Below are 17,922 nucleotides of genomic sequence, written 5' to 3' on the forward strand. Positions count from 1 at the left end.
ATGGCCGCGTTAACCAATAGGGTCAGGCAAGAAGGAGCCAATGGCTTACGGGGGGGGGCGGAGAGAAAGAGGAGGAGAAGAAGAAGAAACAGGGACCAAGAAAGAGGCGGCGGCGGCGGCGGGGGTCCACGGCACCGCCCACAGTTCATTCTGCGGGGAGGAAACCGCGTACAGGAGACAGGAAGCAAGGGGGCGCGCAGGCAGGCACGCACGCACGCACGCACGCAGGATTAAGTAATGCAAAACGCTCGCTTTGTGCAAGGCTCTGTCCAGGAGGTGGATCTGCCGTCCATCTCAGAAATGGGTTTTGCAAGCAGCTGAGCCCGCCCACGCACGCACGCACGCCTGGCTGCCCCCTTCTCCTCGTTCGATCCCTGCTTCGGGGCAGCTGCACGCGAGGGAAGGTTCTCTCTTGAGACGTGAGTGCACAGGGCGGCTGAGAACGGGTCAGGCTGAAGGGAAGTAGTGGTTTACAAGCAAGGGCCTCGGGCAGCCTTCCCCCCCAGGATGCCCGAAGGGCTAGAAGCCCGGACTCCTGGGTTCTCTGGCTCACTGTCATGTCATTACGCGGGGGGGAGCAGGATGGGCTTTGCGTTCAGCCGTGAGAGATCCAGGTGGGGTGGCGCCCAGGGGTAATATCCACTGTTAGTCCCACATAGAGTTGGCCCATTGAAACGAATGGGACGTAATGTAGCTGTGACTGACTTATGCCTCAGTCATTTCAGTGGGCCTACCGTACATAATGTTGGCTATTACCCCAGGAGCAGTTGGGAGCACTAGATTTACCCGAGAGTACTACTTGTAGTGGGTGGAGCAGTAGGAACTAGCACACTTGCTTTCTCTTACGAGCAGGTCATGTAGCGTAGCAGTCGATAGACCACAGACCTGGGGTGTGGGGTGGCCAGGCACGCTCCAGCCCATTTTTTAATACATTTTTACTGACTCAAGATGGCCACGTTGTTTTAATTCTGTTAGTTGGGAGTGGATGGGGAGGTGGGAGAGAACCTACCTGAGAAAGTGTAGTAGTTACCTTCCCTGCCCCCAGCCACAGCCACCCCAAGGAATTTCATTAATAGGCCTTTCTTTTATCAGCAGCTGAGAAATCCCACACAAAATCTTGCCCTGCTGTAATACTTCCAAGTTCTCTTATCAGGAGGAGGAACAGATTGGCAGTCACCTGGAAGTTTATAAAAATACTTATTTAGCTTCAAGAACTTCAATGAATATTAACTAAACAAATATAACTATTCAAGCCAAATGCAAACAACTAACCCTAAACCACCATTAATTACAAATACAGTGTTACAGATAGGAGAACGATGATAGTCCACAGGTTCTTGGGCTTTTGTTGCTGCCATTTTTCACTGTCTGAGGGCTGCTTTTTTTGTCTCTTTGTCTTCACCACTCTGCTGCTTTCTTTTATCTTTCTCCTCCACAGTTTTGCTTTATTGTGATGCCTTCTCTGGTCTTTCTCCTCAGCTGCCTTTCCTTCTTCAGCCTTTTCTGCTTCTCCTCCAGCTGTCTTTTGCTCCTCCATCTGCCCAGCTCCAGTAGTCTTAAAACCCACATCCCACGTGCTTTTCTCCTCCATTCTGCATCCCTCTCCACTTTTCACAGTTTGTATTCCAGCACCTTTAGGAGCAGACATTATAGTAGTAACATTTGTTGTTGTTGTTCAGTCGTTAAGTCATGTCCAACTCTTTGTGACCCCATGGACCATAGCACGCCAGGCCTCCCTGTCCTTCACTCCCAGAGTGTGCTCAAGTTCATATTCATTGCATTGGTGATGCTATCCAGCCATCTCATCCTCTGCCGTCCCCTTCTCCTTTTGCCTTCAATCTTTCCCAGCATCAGGGTCTTTTCCAGAGAGTTTTCTCTTCGCATTAGGTGGCCAAAATATTTGAGCTTCAGCTTCAGTATCTGTCCTTCCAATGAGCAGTCAGGGTTGATTTCCTTTAGGATGGACTGATCTGACCTCCTTGCAGTCCAGGGGACTCGTAAGAGTCTTCTCCAGCACCACAGTTCGAAAGCATCAGTTCTTCGGCGCTCAGCCTTCCTTATAGTCCAGCTCTCACAGCCATACGTTGCTACTGGGAAAACCGTCGCTTTGATTATACGGACCTTTGTCGGCAAGGTGATGTCTCTGCTTCTTACTAGGCTGTCTAGGTTTGCCATAGCTTTCCTCCCAAGGAGCAAGCGTCTTTTAATTTCATGGCTACAGTCACCGTCTGCGGTGATCTTGGAGCCCAAGAAAATAAAATCTGTCACTGCTTCCATTTCTTCCCCTTCTATATGCCAAGAAGTGATGGGGCCAGATGCCATGATCTGAGTTTTTTTAATGTTGAGTTTCAAACCAGCTTTTGCACTCTCCTCTTTCACCCTCAACAAGAGGCTCTTTAGATCCTCGTCGCTTTCTGCCATTACAGTGGTATCATCTGCATACCTGAGGTTGTTGATAATTCTCCTGGCAATCTTAATTCCGACCTGTGATTCATCCAGCCCGGTGTTTCTCATGAGGTACTCTGCATATAAATTAAATAAGCAGGGCGACAATATGCAGCCTTGTCGTACTCCTTTCCCAATTTTGAACCAATCAGTTGTTCCATATCTGGTTCTTACTGTTGGTTCTTGACCCTCGTACAGGTTTCTCAGGAGACAGGTAAGGTGGTCTGGTACTCCCATCACTTTCAGAATTTGCCACAGTTTGTTGTGATCCACACAATCAAAGGCTTTAGCGTAGTCAATGAAGCAGAAATAGACGGTTTTCTGGAATTCTCTTGCTTTCTCCATGATCCAGCGAACGTTGGCGATTTGATCTCTAGTTCCTCTGCCTCTTCAAAACCCAGCTTGTACTTCCAGTAGTTCTTGGTTCACATACTGTTGAAGCCTAGCTTGTAGGATTTTGAGCATCACCTTGCTGGCATGTGAAATGAGCGCAATTGTACGATAGTTTGAACACTCTTTGGCGTTGCCCTTCTTTGGAACTTGAATGTAAACTGACCTTTTCCAGTCTTGTGGTCACTGTTGAGTGTTCCAAATTTGTTGGCATATTGAGTGCAGCACTTTAACAGCATCATCTTTTAGGATTTTAAATAGCTCAGCTGAAATACTGTCATCTCTGCTAGCTTTGTAGTTAGTAATGCGAAGGTGTCCAACATACTACTGGGGAAGAGCAGAGGGTATTTCCAAGTAGCACCAGAAAGAGTGAAGTGGCTGGGCCAAAGCTGAAAGGACACTCAGCTGTGGATGTGTCTGGTGGTGAAAAGAAAGTCCGATGCTGTAAAGAACAATATTGTTTAGGAATCTGGAATGTAAGATCAATGAATCAAGGTAAGCTGGAGGTGGTCAAACATGAGATGGCAAGATTGAACATCGACATCTTGGGAATCAGCGAACTCAAATGGACAAGCATGGGCGAATTTAATTCAGGTGACCATTATATCTACTACTGTGGGCAAGAATCCCTTAGAAGAAATGGAATAGCACTCATAGTCAATAAAAGGGTGGGAAAAGCAGTAGTGGGGTACAATCTCAAAAACGATAGAATGATCTCCGTACGAATCCAAGGCAAACCATTCAACATCACAGTAATTCAAGTCTATGCCCCAACTACTGAGGCCGAAGAAGCTGAGGTTGATCGGTTCTATGAAGACCTACAACACCTTCTAGAACTAACACCAAAAAAAGATGTCCTCTTCATCATAGGGGATTGGAATGCTAAAGTAGGAAGTCAAGAAATCACCAGGATAACAGGCAGGCATGGCCTTGGTGTACAAAATGAAGCAGGACAAAGGCTAATAGAGCTTTGCCAAGAGAACACGCTGATCATAGCAAACACTCTTTTCCAACAGCACAAGAGGCAACTCTACACATGGACATCACCAGATGGTCAATATCGAAATCAGATTGATTATGTCCTTTGCAGCCAAAGATGGAGAAGCTCTATACAGTGAGTAAAAACAAGACCTGGAGCTGACTGTGGCTCAGATCATGAGCTGCTTGTTGCAAATTTTCAACTTAAATTGAAGGATGTAGGGAAAACCACTAAACCATTCAGGTATGACCTAAATCATATCCCTGATGAATATACAGTGGAGGTGAGGAATAGATTTAAGGGATTAGACCTGATAGACAGAGTGCCTGAGGAACTATGGACGGAGGTCCGTAACATTGTTCAGAAGGCAGCAACTCAATCCATCCCAAAGAAAAAGAAATGCAAGAAAGCCAAGTGGCTGTCTGATGAGGCTTTACAAGTAGCTGAGGAAAGAAGGGAAGCGAAAAGCAAGGGAGAAAGGGGAAGATATACCCAACTGAATGCAGATTTCCAGAGAATAGCAAGGAGAGACAAGAAGGCCTTCTTAAATTAACAATGCAAAGAAATCGAGGAAAACAATAGAATGGGAAAGACTAGAGATCTCTTCAAGAAAATCAGAGATATAGATTCTCTTTAAAAACTGTGAAGGTTACCAAGCCAAGTAGGCATTTCTTTTTGCTCCTAGGTATACAGATGATGAGTCCTTGCGTCTAATTTCAGATCTACTAGGTCTGTTTACTGCAGTGTTATTCACTGGGAAAAATGCACTCTGCACATACTCAGAGGCAGTAAATCGAGAGCAGATAACCAAAGCGTACCTTCTGAGTGGAATGGGGAACAAACAAGGAAGAGTTAGGCAGAGATTAATACTGTTACCATCATGTTTTATAGACAGTCTTCTGAGCTTGTATGCGAGGCAGAAATTCCGCAGGTACTTTGCGGGTTGGTGGTTCCTCCCCTACAGTAAAATGGCCTGAGTGGTGTGCTACTACCACAAACCAGTGCCAAGAATTGGATAATGCTTTCTTTCCTTCTTTTCCCGGAGTAAAAATACAGATTCTCTCCCCACCCCCAACTGGGGTTGATAGGGATGTGCAAATCTTCTCCAAGGTATTTTGTTAGTTTTACTCTAAAAAAACCTATTTTAGCTTCAATCCAAATTCCCTAAGCGTATCACCTAAAGAGAAACTTCTGACTTTAGCTTATATTCCGCTTTAGACAAATTTCCTTGGCAGTTCTAATTTGGTGCTTTTCTTTTTAAGCCCTCTTTTTCTCCCTGTGCCCCCATAATCTGTGCTTTCTTCTTTCTCTGTGCCATTGCCCATTCTCTCTGAACATAGTGCTCTATCTCTCTCTCCTGTAGCGTGGCAGAGAAAATCTGACTCCTCCACCCACCCACCCTTTTCTGTTTACAGGAGGGGATCAAGGCAGTCCAGGGTCAAGCCAGCAGGGCTCACATGAAGAGCACAGCACCAAACAAAGATGACTACAAACCTAAAGTCACAGAGTAATCTGAGGTCTAGGCCAGCAAGGTTCAAGCAAAGAGTACAGTTCCAGGCAAGGAAAAGCCCAAACACAAGGTTGCTGGACAATCCAGGGTTTATTCACAAGAGGTCTGGCAGAGGGAGGGCGAGGTAATCAGAGGCAAGGAGATCCGGAACCAACCCTAGTGTAAAAATGGTGTTTCAGTAGTCCTCCCTGCTGAGGACTGAGGCTTATAAGCTGAAGCTTTCAGACTCCACCCAGGACCCAGCTGCAGCACATCAGAGGCTTCTGGCAGAAGTCCTTCTCATGAGCAGGCCCCTGCTCGTGAGGAACCCTTTACACATGACCAGCCTTCCCCTGCAACTGGGCACTTCTTATGGCAATTGTTCTTGCTTGCCTCTTAAGACACTGTCAGTCTTGGGGGTGAGGTGCTTACCCAGCCTCTGTTTCAAAGGTGGAATTCCCCTCTTCTTGCAGGGATGGACCTGCAGCTCGCTCCCCCGAGGGCCCAGACTCCTCCTGGTTGCCTCCTGGACTCCTGGCGTGGGCTGCTCCTTGATGCGGTTTGCCTCCGGGAGCTCAGGCTCTTCCTCTGAGGAGGATTCCTCCAGTGCCCAATCTCAGTTTCCCCTTCACTTTTTTGTTTTCCCAGCTGCGGGTCTCTCTGCAGCCCAATCTCTTAGCTCCTCTTTTTCTCTCTGCACCCCATAACACTGACCTCTCTTTGTACCTCCATCAGTTCCCCCCTCCTCCTGGTCTCTCTGCACTTCCCTCTCAACGTCCTCTTTCCTTACCTCATGGGTCTTTCTGCACCCTGTATGTCCTTTTCTTCAGTGCATAATTCTCTCTTGAACTTCCTTTCCCCATCAGTCTTTGTTTTAAATCTTTTCCTGTGTGCCCACCCCACTGCCTGTCCTATCTTTGCTCCTTGCCAAGTACAACAGCCCACAAGGCTGTTACTCTCCCAGCAACTCATGCCAGTGAAGGAGCTTTTGATGGAGGTGGGGCCATGAAGCTGCAACAGGCTGCGGAAAGTGCCACCAACTCCATGATGCACCTCTGAAACCAGGAAGAGGAGTGTTGCAGACATAGCGGTGCAAATATTCTCTCGCCTCCGCTTCTGATGGGCTGGGGCGGGCCTCAGATATTAGGATTCCCAGGTTCGCTGGAGCAGTGCTCTGTGTGTGTCTTGTGTTGGCATCTTGAGAGAGAGACTTGCTTCTAATTCTCCCAAAGATTCCTACCTAAATATAGAAAGCCTGGGGTGGAGAAGGAGACAAGGACACAGACACAGAGCCACCCGGATAAAGTAGTGTGGGGGTGGAACAGTTTGTGCAAAAGTGTGAAAACGTGTCGGGCTGATCAGCTCCGGTAGTTGCCATTGGGAAAGGAGATGGGACTTAAATTGTGATTCTTTTTGTAAGCAAACTTGTAAACAAGAATGCTGTGACCAGAATGGAGAGGGCCTAGAAGGGAGAATTTTACCATGTGTGGCTTTTCTCAGCCTTCTTGCTCCATTCTGTGCAACTCCTAAAGGCACATAGCCCCATTCAGTGCATGCAGCTGGCAACTCTGTCTGGGAGGGGGAAGCCATATTTTGTATGACTTTCTTCCTTCCCTTCTCTCTTAGCTGCTCCACTCTCTTCCTTAGAGAACACAGAGTCTTGTCTTTTACCCCTCGTTCCTGCGCTTTCCCAGTATCCCCCTTTCAGCAATTTGGAGAACCTACGGGGAGATGCTTAAGACTACCCTTCCCCAACCTGGTACCCTCCAGATGTGTTGGACTACAAGTCTCATCCCCAGACAGCACATCTGGAGGGCACCAAGTTGGGAAAGGCTGCTTTTAAAACACAATAGATTCATTACCTCTTAATACACTTTAACCCTTTTGTACTTAGTATGATAAAAGACTGGGCCTATCCACCCTGACAATGGTACACTTCAAGTGGGGATTCCCATCCTAAAATAGAGTTGCCAACTTTCTTCTTCCTGGCAGTGCTCCTCTGTATCTTTTAACAGCTGCCCAGCAGCAGAAGTATAGCAGCAGATGCCTTTCCTGGCATGGAGATTGTGGGCACAATCTTATGCATGTTTAGACAGAAAATAGTCCTATAGTTCCCAGCATTCCCCAGCCAGCCATGCAGGCTGGGAAATGCTTGGAGTTGTAGGACTTTTTGTCACTATCTAAACATGCATAGGATTGCACCCTAAGTGATCAGGGTGGGGTGGGGATGGAAGCATCGCCTGCTAAATTTTTGGTGACTAGACAGCTCTTAAAGACATGGTGGGGTGGAGGGGAAACAGTTGGCAAACCTAGTATCAATCTTGAATGGTTAAATCACAGGGTGTGACTTTGTGCACGCAGCCCAGGATTTCTGACTGTCAGTCCCTCTTCCTCTGCCAAAACCCTTAATAGTGAGGAACCCTAAAACAGCCCAGTAAGGACTGCATTTTCAGTGGCCACAGAATGCTAACTGATTTTTGGTTTTGGGGAGAATGGGAAAACAGGTGAGAGGAAAAATGGAATGGCATAACCTGGAAGAGGCTGGCTGGCAAACAGAACAGGAGCACTCCTTTGCAATATTTGGTTGCAGGTCCCACTTTTCACAACTAATTGCCATTGGCTGATGCACCTGTCCTCCATGAAGTTTAATCTTCTTTTAAACCCACTAAGCCAGCAGTGGCCATTACCACCTCTTGTTGTAGTCGGTTCCATAAGTTAATTGCATGTTGTGTGAAGAAGGGCTTCCTTTGGTCTGTCCTGAATCTATTGCGCATCCATTTCATGGGGTGACCCCCAAGTCCCAGTATTAAATCCCAGAGTCCTTTTGCCTTGCCACCCAAGACCCCAATCTTCTGATGCATTTGTCCTGGCATCCCTACTCTAACCTTCTAGAACAACCTTTCCCAACCTGGCACACACCCCCCCCCCCCCCCAGGCCTGTTGGATGACAACTCCCAGAATCTCTCAGCCAGTTATGCTTGCTGGAGCATTCTGGGAGTTGTCATCCAATATGTATTGGGGAACCCTTGGATGGGGGAGGCCATTCTAGATCATACTGATGTGGAGGCCAAAATTACCAGCTTACTTCCCCCTTTCTTTCTCTCTCCCCTCCCAAACCCCCGCCCGCCTGCCTCAAATCAGCTCAGTCACGGCCCTCTGTCTGGTATTTCCAGCTTCAATCCATGCAACCTGTTCTGACTCTGTCTCTCTCTCTCTTGCCAGCCACGATGTCACCCGACGAGGTCATCTACTTGGCGGTACTTCTCATCTCTTTCCCCGCTGGCTTCTTCTTCAAAAAAAGGGGTGAGTGCTCAACCTGGGGGAGCAAACGTTGCCGTGCTACAGAGGGGAAACTTTCATGACACCAGGTTGAAGCCATCAAGCCTCCCCCACCCTTTGCCCATGGCTCACCTCACTTACCGGGGTCTGGGTTTCAGCAGGAGGTTAGAGAGAATGGAGAATTTTGCTCAGTGTGGCTTTTCCCAACACGAAGCTGTAGTGGCAGGTGAAGCTGCAGCTGGTAGAATTTCTCCTTCTGTGCATCTCTCCGAGATACAGGAGCCTAAGGGTGGAGGATTGAATTTGTGTTTTGGTGGTGGTGGTAGGTTGTAAAGAAAAGAAAAAAACAAGAAGTAGAGAACAGAAGAAGCTGCCTTATACCAAGTGAGACAATTTGTTCGTCTAGTCCAGTCTTGTCTACTGTGGTTAACAGCATCCAGGGCTGGCATCAAGGGTAGGCATGGTTGGGCACTTGCTGAGGGCTGATACCCCAGCAGGGGGCCCACAGACAAGGGTCCCCTGGAGCTGCTCTTCCTCTTCATCGTTGCATCCTGCTTGTTCACCTGCCTCTCGCTCTGGCAGTGGTGGTGAGAACAAGGAGCAGTAGATGCTGAAAGGTTACTTAAGTTATAATTACTTAATCTTTTCCTCTTCCCTTCCCATCCCTTTTTCCTTGTGCGTTGTGTCTTTTTAGATTGTGAGCCTGCAGGCAGGAACTGTCTTTTTTACTAATTGCATCTAAGCCGCTCCAGGAGCCTTTTGGGCTGAGACACAGAATAAAAATACTTCAGGCAAACAAACTGAAGATGGCTGGGACTGACTGAACCTGGGCCCTTCTGCCTAGGAAATCTGTGCTGTGCCATTGATCTTTAGTTCTGCCCTGTGCACCAAAATGCCATCCGGACTCTGAAGCCCGCCCTGTTGCTTTGTTGGCCATGTGGAAACATGTTCCTCTCCTTCCCCTGCAGGACTGAAGGTCAAGCAGTTTGGGGGAGCGGCTGCTGGGCTCGCACTCACGCTGGTTACCTGCCACATCCACGCCCTCCACTCACTCATCACCATCCTGGGGACATGGCTCATTATCAACGTCTCACCACGGTAAAGGAGCACAGCTGGGGGCTTGTCGTCTGGCCTGGTGAGCCAGAGCAAGGAACCGTGGGAGCGTTGGGTTCCCATGGAATGCTGTGATGCTTCATGTGAGGAAGGATGGCATCTCGGCTGTCTGGAAGAGGAATGTGGTCAGGAACGGACTGCAGGGTATTATGGGTTGTTGGGCTTTTTAGAAATCTGGTGTCGCAGACTTCCTAGCTGTGTCTAAAGGAGGGGTGGGCAGGAGGTAGATTGGGATATACTGGCAGATCTCTGAGTGATTTTGCAAGAGCTGATCTGCAAGGATTTCTGACTCCCAATTGTTTTAACAATTGCAACGGCAACATTACTTTTTTCCACCTAAATTTGGCTGCTGAAATGAAGAACATCTGGTGGTAACCAGAGCGGACATTTGTGTGAAAGGATTGTGAGCTCAGTTCAGTTCTGATACTGAAAACAAATTCCTAGACTCAAAATGTGCTCACAGGCACCCTGTTTAATGCTAAGGGCATGTCTTTTGCAGTGGAGGCTGGCGGCTCTGATGTCAGTGGGGCGGTGAATCGGCTCTGGGGTTCAGTCAGAATTCTAAAGGAGCTATCCAAGGTGCTCCACACCTTGGATAGCTCTTTGAGAGTTCTGAGTGAAACCTGGAGTAGATTCACCGCCCCACTGACATTGGAGCTGCCAGCCTCCACTGGTCTTTTGCATTTGGCTCTAGTTGGTGAATCTCATGGTCCTGGTAAAAAATAAAGTAGATCCAACAGGCCTGAAGCTGGCCCATCTCTGGTTTAAAACACTAAAACAATGGCAGGCTTAGAGAAAATATACGAAAGACTTTCAGAGAAGGATGCCTTAGCAAAGAAGCTTAGAGTCAGGACTCCTGGGTCCGCCAGAAATGGGACAGAGACCTACCATATTAGAGTATTTGTTAATGAGAGTGGGAAATTCAGTGCAGAGATATGTGCGTAGGGTCAGGGTGCCGAACCTTAGGCCTGGGGGCCAAATCCAGCTCTCCAGAGTTCACTGGAAGGCCCCGTCCCCTGGCCCCAACCACCAATCGTTTGGTAGCTTCCCAGCTTTTGCGCATCTCTCCCCCCTTTTTGAGAGATTCAGATGCCTTTCCAAAGGCTTAGTACAGGTTTATGCTAAGGTATGTGGATATTTTTGGTTTGTTGGCCATGCCCCTTTTGCTTTTGGCCCCACCTATCCCTGGAATGCAGCCCCCCGAGAGCTTCTCCAAACTGGACTTAAGCTCTCAGGCTGAAAGAGGTTTTTCACTCCTTGAGTAGGGATGTGGCAGAAGAAATTAATAACTCATTAATAATTACAGCCTCTTATTTGTTTTTCCCCTGACACCAGGTCTTGCCACTACCTGACGCTAGCATGGACCTTTTCCTACCTGCTCTTTTTCCGCACAGTCACATCCTTTGATCTCCCAGAGCCAACACCTTTCACTAATGCTGTGCAACTTTTGCTTACTCTCAAGGTAAAGGGTGCTGTGCTCTGGATGCAGTAAGGGGGCGGGTTTCTCTGCTAAGAAGCTTGTTTCCCACGATGCCTTAATCTGTGTCCCCCAGATGGTGAGCTTAGCCAACGAGGTGCAAGAATTCACTCAGGCGAAGAAACAGGAAGTGACATCATTTGCCAAGTCTTCCGTGATTGGTGTGATCCCCAAAATGCCTGGACTGGTGGAGATACTGTGCTACAGTTATTGCTATGTGGGGCTCATGACAGGTACCTGAGTTACCTGACAGAAAGTGGCGGTCAATGGGATACGGTGAAATATCTGTACAAACCAACACTCCCGTAGTGCATCTTGCCTTTGACCACCATATTGGCTGGGTGTCTTTTTGAGCCATGGTTACTTCTTAATGTCCATAGCCTCAAACACATATACAAAAATTGATGACAGGAGACAGCATGTGCCTGGGAGTTGCTCTTTTCTTTTGCCATTTCCTTTCGGAGGAAAAAGGAGTTAAGAGCCAAAAATAAGGAAGTCAAGAGAATAGAGCGTATTTCACCTTTGCCCTCTGCCCCAATTGTCATACCTACTGTCTTTTTTCTTGGTTTTGTGATGTGTTTGTCTTATGTGTGTGTATGCCCGTGCTTATACATGCATGCCCCTGAGCCCCCCTTGTGCCATTCTTCCTGTTAGTTACCTTCATGTGTCTCTCCAGTTTGTGTACTGTAACATTTATTGTTCTGCCCTTTTCTGTTTTGTGAGAATCACATAGTGACTGAGTTCACACAGCCCATGTTATTTAACCCATGATGAGCCATAGCACCCGCAGGCACCAAATTGCATATGTAACCCTGCTCGGGGGTTGTCGTGTCATGCAAACCTGCCGAGCGTGGGTTATGCAAGGGATAAACAGCCCTCTAAAACAGACCATGGGTTATACGAGGGTTGTTTAACCCTCGCACAACCTAGGCTTGGCAGGTTCACAGGATACAACAACCCTGAGTGGGGCTGCATATTCAAAATGGCAGCTGCACATGCCCCACATGCACTACAGCCTCACTGGGTTAAATAACCCACAGCGGACTGTCATGCTGTGCGAACAGCCCCAGAATATTTATGTCAAGGGTGCAGAACTCCTTTCCGCCTGAGGGGTGAATTCCATTTCGGAGAAGCTTTGGGGGGCTGTGTTCCAGTAGCGGGTGGGAGCAAAAAGGGCGAGGCCAAAAATGCCAGCACGTTTTAGCTTAAAGCTCTTACTGTCAGTAACTAATCCTTCAGAGAGGCATTTCAACCTTTTAGAATGGGAGGAAAACTGCAAAAAAAAAAAGCTGGGAAACCACCAAACGGTTGATGGTTGGGGGAAAGGGAGTGGGGCCATCTGGGAAACCAGAAGGGCTGGATTTGCCACTGGGCTCGAGGTTCTTTACTCTTGGTCTAAGTACTACTTCCACTCCAGACATGAAGGCTAGAAACTTACAGTGAAAGCTGGGATCCCACAGATTCTGCTTGTGTCACCAGATTCTGCGGGAAGACATGGGGCTAGATTGGGGCACTTGGGAACCTTCTCCTGTATAGATACTCTTCCATTATTTTAAAAAAAATAAAATTTTAGTCTTGCGTCTTCTGGGTCACAGTCCTCACTGTCTGCTCATAGCTCTGACTCTCATTTTGTTGTATCCAGGTCCGTTTTACCGCTACCGTACTCACCACGATTGGCTGAACCAACCCAATTCATCAGTCATCCCTAGCTGGCAACCACTGCTTTCCAGGTCAAAAATGATTGCCATTTTTGGGGTCTTTTTCCTGGTAGTCTCTCACTACTTCCCCCTCGATTACGTCCGAAGTGATGCCTTCTACGAACGAGGATTTCTTTTCCGCCTCTTCTACATGGTCCCCATCTTCTTCGTCTTCCGCATGCGCTTCTACGTAGCTTGGCTGTGTGCGGAATGTACCTGCATCTCTGCAGCCTTTGGTGCTTATCCTACCAGCGCCAAATCGCGATCTGGTGGGGGACCCACAGTGGAGTACGAGCCACTCAGCAAGTGAGTCAAGGAGAGGTTCCCCTTCTGGGGTGAGGTTCCATCTCCAATACAAAGTGGACTAGTTTTAGAGAAGTAGTTATAGGGATGGAATCCACTCTACAGATTCCAGCTCAAAGCACTGTGGGTAATGGAATCTAAGCCTTGCAGGTATGATCAAATCCTGGCATTATCATCAAGTAAATTGATAAAATGTGCATATGCATACATAACCTTGGTCAAGCCACCTGTTCTATTCTGTAAGCCTATGTGCATTTTTGTAGAATTTTAAATTGGATCGCAAGGAGTGGTGTTGAAAGAGGAAGGAGGGGGCGGAGCTTCTGCTCTCTGTCATTAACCTCAAAATGGCTCCAGTCACGCTCTCCTACTCACTCATTCACTCACTCTAATGCAGGGGCGAGTAATCTGCATCCTTTCACCACTCCCCATGTGGTCTCTTAACTATTTAACTACTATGCAGAGAGAAAGCCCTGCTGTTTCTTTTCACAATTTTCATACAATACCAAATGGAATCTTTGGCATAATGTTCTCTGCTGAACTCCACGAAAGGGATGGTTTATATGAAGAGAGGTAGTATTTTAGGTAGGCCGTTAGCACTACACAGAAACCAGTGGGTAGTCAATGCAGCTGTCGCGGAACTGTCCCATCCTCAGGAAGTAATACAGAAATGTGTTACATTTCTGTATTAGTTGAAGATTCTTAAACAGTCTTCAGGGGCAGCCCCATATACAGTATATATTACAGTAGTCAGTCCTGGAGGATAAAAAGGCATTAAGGGTGTTTCATTTTGTTTTCCTTTTTTCTTGCAAGCAGATCAGCCAATGGAGACACATCCACCATTGCCTATGATTATGAGACAATCAAGAACATTGATCCGCATGGCACAGACTTTTGTGTCAAGGTGAAGGATGGCATGCGCTATTGGAACATGAGTGTCCAATGGTGGTTGGCACAGTACATCTACAAAAGTGCACCTGTCCGCTCCTATGTTATGAGGTGAGCAGAGTGCCATGGAGGAGCGGGGGTACAAGAAGATTTAGGGCACGGGGGAGATAGTCTGTTGGGAGTAAACTCAGAGGCTTTGAATGAAGGTGAACAGTGAGGTTCTGGGATAGATTGGATTGACAGATTGCAGAGAAGATTCTTGCAGGAGTAGGCAGAAATGAGATTCTGGGGCAGTAGTAGTTTGATTTGAAGGCAGGCGAGGCAGAGAATTCTGGGACTGATGGGGACTGCTGATGAGAGTTATGTAGGGGAAGCAGCAGCAAGGAACTGAGCTATGAGCCAAAACTATGATGGCGAGTTTGAGTGGTGCAATAAAGCATTCTGGGATAGATGGGGAAAGGGAAGCAGGGAGGACTATAAAATGTGAGATGAAGAATTCATTTGCAGTTTGTTGTTTTCTGCAAAACAGAGACTGAAAAGCTTGGTGGCTACGGGCTAAAGCCGGCTCCCCCAACCTGGCACCATCCAGATATGTTGGACTTCCATTGGCCATGCTGGCTGGAAATCATGGGAGTTGCAGTCCAACACATCTACAGTGTGCCAGGTTGGGGGAGGCTGGGCTAAAAAGAGGAGGAATTGAGTGCTAGAAGCATGGAAGATTTTCAGCTGGTAGTGGATAGGCGGAAAGAAGGAGAGGGAAGTCACAAAGTATAGATGGAGGCTGGGCTTGTGAGAGAAACAGTGAAGGCTTCTGGGGTCGACTGAGGGTAGCTAAGTTTGAGGAAAACAACAGTGAAAGAGTCACATATTGGTAGTGGAAAAGTGCGAGGGAAATTGTGAAGGATTCTGGGAACTGTGGTAGGTTGGCCTGAGGGGACGATTCCAGAACTGACAAAACTCTTTCTCCTCAGGAGTGCCTGGACGATGCTCATCTCTGCCTACTGGCACGGGATTCATCCTGGCTACTACCTCAGCTTCCTTACCATCCCTCTCTGCCTAGCCTCTGAGGGTGCAATGGAGAGTGGCCTCTTGAGACACCTCTCCCCTTCTGGCCGTCTCTATGGCGACTGGGTGCAGTGGTTCCTGAAGATGAGGGCCTATGACTACATGTGCATGGGTTTTGTGCTGCTCACCTTTGAGGACACCGTCCGCTACTGGAGCTCAATCTACTATTGCATCCACATGGGAGCGCTGGCGTTCTTCCTGCTGGGGAAGGTATTGGGGCTCCGGAGGGGGCGGAGCTCCCACAAAGGCAAAGAGGGAGCAGCGGAGAACCCCCAGCAGCAAAACTGACAGGGCCGAGGCAAGGTCAGCATAAGCCCCACGATGTGAGCCACCTTCGTGGGCCCTGGAGGCAGCAGATGCACTTGACATATGACTATTTTTGATGTGTTTCACTATTGAAACCAGAGTTGGGGATCCAAGAAAAGGAACCGGGAGTGGAGCCTCCAAATCCCTGTTCTTCGCTTGCGCCCATACTAGAGGACTTGGGAATCCTCACAATCATTGCACCTCTGATAACTCACTCCACACCAGTGTATTCTCAGGGGAGAAAAACCCAGACATCTTAACTCCCAAACCCTTCCTCTGTTAGGTTTCACTTCTGGCTTTCATTCCCCTCCCAGAAAATTCAGAAGCTCTGATTCTTGGCAATTCTGCACTCTTAAAACTTGTTTCTCTTTCCTTTTTTTAAAATCCAAAGTCTCAGCCATTTTATAGGGGACAAACTGGGGCTTTGCAATAAAGAGCTGATCTCCATTACTTGCCTGCTTCTGAACAGTTCCTGCTGATATTACACTTGTTTTTTTAATGCCACAGTTGTTTCCTTTAAATTATGTGGATTTTTTTGCAGGGGAGGTGGGTTACTTCTGGGTGGTAGGTCAGCTGAGGACACTAAGGTATAGAAAAATGTGGAAAAGCCCCAGCCAGGTCACCAGCCCCAGAGATGTGCAAAAACATGGCAGACTCTCACCAAGTCCTGAATCGGTAAGCCCCCCAGTGTAGAGCTGAGATTCAGGGAGGTGAAAAGGTACTTCTGGGCCTAGAACCCAGCACACCAAAAGAATGGTACAGCAAAACTGATGTTTTACTTATGTAGTGGTGGGGAACTAGCAGTGAAATGATGTTTTGCACATAAAGTCTGCCACATTTAAATGGATCTGCATTGAATGTCAGTTAAAAGGATTTAAATTCAACTTTTCAGCCATTACATTTGAGTTATGGACTGCAAAATCCTGTTTCAGGACTCACAGTCACTGGTCTCAGGGGCCTGAAAATATTTTTTTTATTTTGTTGTTCAGTCATTAAGTTGTGTCCGACTGACCCCATGGACCATAGCACGCCAGGCCTTCCTGTCCTCCGCTCATATATATTAGACTGGGAGCCTTTAAAGGGGCTTGGGAGGGCTAAAGGCAGCCTAGAAATATTTTAAATAAAAATGAAATAAATAAAAGGTGGGTTTTACATTGCAGCACCCCAGAATGATTGTAATTTTGCCTGCCTCGAGGATAACTTCTTTATGTCCTAAGGAAATCCAATCATGAAATAGCCTGTCTGTAAACGTACTTTGTAGCCTAGTCCACTATAGTGTTATTGGAAAGCCTGACTGGAAAAATAAAAGGGAGTGTTTTTTTTTAAAGAATAGTCTCTTATGCTTTCAGTTCCTTGTGAATCCTGCAGAGGGCAATAGAGGACAAGCCCCTTGCTTTGAAAATGGTGTTGTCTTGATTCCTATTGCAAACAGTTCTTTCCCATCATAGAACCAATTGCTGCATGTAATCTGAGAGTGGACTGGTGTTGACAGCAGTGCCAGAATCCTTCCCCCAGCACAAACCAGCGTGGTGTAGTGGTGAGAGTGTTGGACTGGGAGCCAGGAAATCCAGGTTGTAGTCCCCACTCAGCCATGGAAGCTCGCTGGGTGACTTTGGGCCAGTCACAGACTCTCAGCCCAGCCTATCTCACAGGGTTGTTGTTGTGAGGATAAAATGGAGAGGAAGAGGAGAATGTAAGCCACCCTTGCAAGAGGGAAAAAAGGCAGGCTAGAAATGCAATAAATAAATAAAATAAACCCCCTCTAATTTTCTTGGACGCCTTTGGATCTCACTGCTGCCTATCAATAACTTGAACCAAACTCAGAATTTTTTGCAATTTTCTTTGTCTTGTCAACCCAAATCAGCCTTTGCCAAATCTTTCTGCTCTATCCTGTTCAAGCACACTTTTGTCAGTAAAGGAAGCCATCCTAGCGCCTTCTTTACCAAGACAAATTCTTTGCAGATTTCCCACCTGGCCTATCCCAGGATGGTGCTGTGTGGATGTGTATACTATTTCAAATGACACTTTCTGTGTCTTTACTGTCAACGGCTATGGGCCACTTCACACATTATTTATTCAGGCATACACCTAACATGTCCAAATATACACTCGCGTGTAATGTATGAATGTGACAAAACAGAAAGAAAAGTATTGCTGCCTTTGTCAGTTGGTGGGGACTGGCTGTTTGTTTGATTTATATCTCACCTTTTCCTCCAAGAAGCCCAAGGTGGAGTATATGATCCGCATCCTATCCATTTTATCCACACAACAACCCTGTGAGGTAGGGTAGGCTGAGTCGGTGACTGGCCCAAAGTTACCCAGTGAGCTTCATAGCCAAGTGAGAACTTGAACCCAGGTCTCCCAGTCATGGTCTAACACTAACCACTACACTACTTTGGCTCTTTCAACCAGCTGTTGAGTACTAAAGCCAAGTCTGATGCTGTGTAATGTGTGAAATAGCTGCATTTCAATTCAGGTCCAAACAAAAAAAACT

At 47.3% G+C, this 17,922-nt stretch overlaps 1 protein-coding gene across 7 annotated transcripts; it reads left to right on the forward strand.

Annotated features, from left to right (window-relative positions):
- Window positions 1-67: 67 nt before the first annotated feature.
- On the forward strand, window positions 68-17,195 carry MBOAT7 (membrane bound acylglycerophosphatidylinositol O-acyltransferase MBOAT7). Of its 7 annotated transcripts, none has more exons than XM_084805622.1 (10): window positions 68-419; window positions 3,852-3,949; window positions 5,230-5,394; window positions 8,526-8,606; window positions 9,551-9,680; window positions 11,031-11,157; window positions 11,249-11,405; window positions 12,815-13,175; window positions 13,986-14,168; window positions 15,029-17,195. In XM_084805622.1, exons 4-10 carry the CDS (start codon window positions 8,531-8,533, stop codon window positions 15,408-15,410), a joined length of 1,416 nt encoding a protein of 471 aa, XP_084661748.1. In that variant the 5' UTR covers window positions 68-419; window positions 3,852-3,949; window positions 5,230-5,394; window positions 8,526-8,530; the 3' UTR covers window positions 15,411-17,195. The 7 variants fall into 7 exon arrangements, with proteins under 7 accessions (XP_084661748.1, XP_084661747.1, XP_084661746.1 ...); XM_084805621.1 differs by having other exon boundaries at window positions 5,230-5,371; XM_084805620.1 differs by lacking the exon at window positions 3,852-3,949.
- The last annotated feature ends 727 nt before the right edge of the window (window positions 17,196-17,922 follow it).

The sequence above is a fragment of the Heloderma suspectum genome, chromosome 6, assembly GCF_057233095.1.
Source record: "Heloderma suspectum isolate Gila_16-S chromosome 6, 16-S_ref, whole genome shotgun sequence".
Classification (NCBI taxonomy): domain Eukaryota; kingdom Metazoa; phylum Chordata; class Lepidosauria; order Squamata; family Helodermatidae; genus Heloderma; species Heloderma suspectum.

What these genes read in the sequence shown, in the direction of transcription:
- MBOAT7 (XM_084805617.1), top strand. Translation starts at nt 8,531, where the DNA reads ATGTCACCCGACGAGGTCATCTACTTGGCGGTACTTCTCATCTCTTTC. An exon ending in ATTATCAACGTCTCACCACG is followed by an intron (nt 9,681 to 11,030) that starts GTAAAGGAGCAC and finishes CCCTGACACCAG; the next exon opens with GTCTTGCCACTACCTGACGC. An exon ending in GAGTACGAGCCACTCAGCAA is followed by an intron (nt 13,176 to 13,982) that starts GTGAGTCAAGGA and finishes TTTTCTTGCAAG; the next exon opens with CAGATCAGCCAATGGAGACA.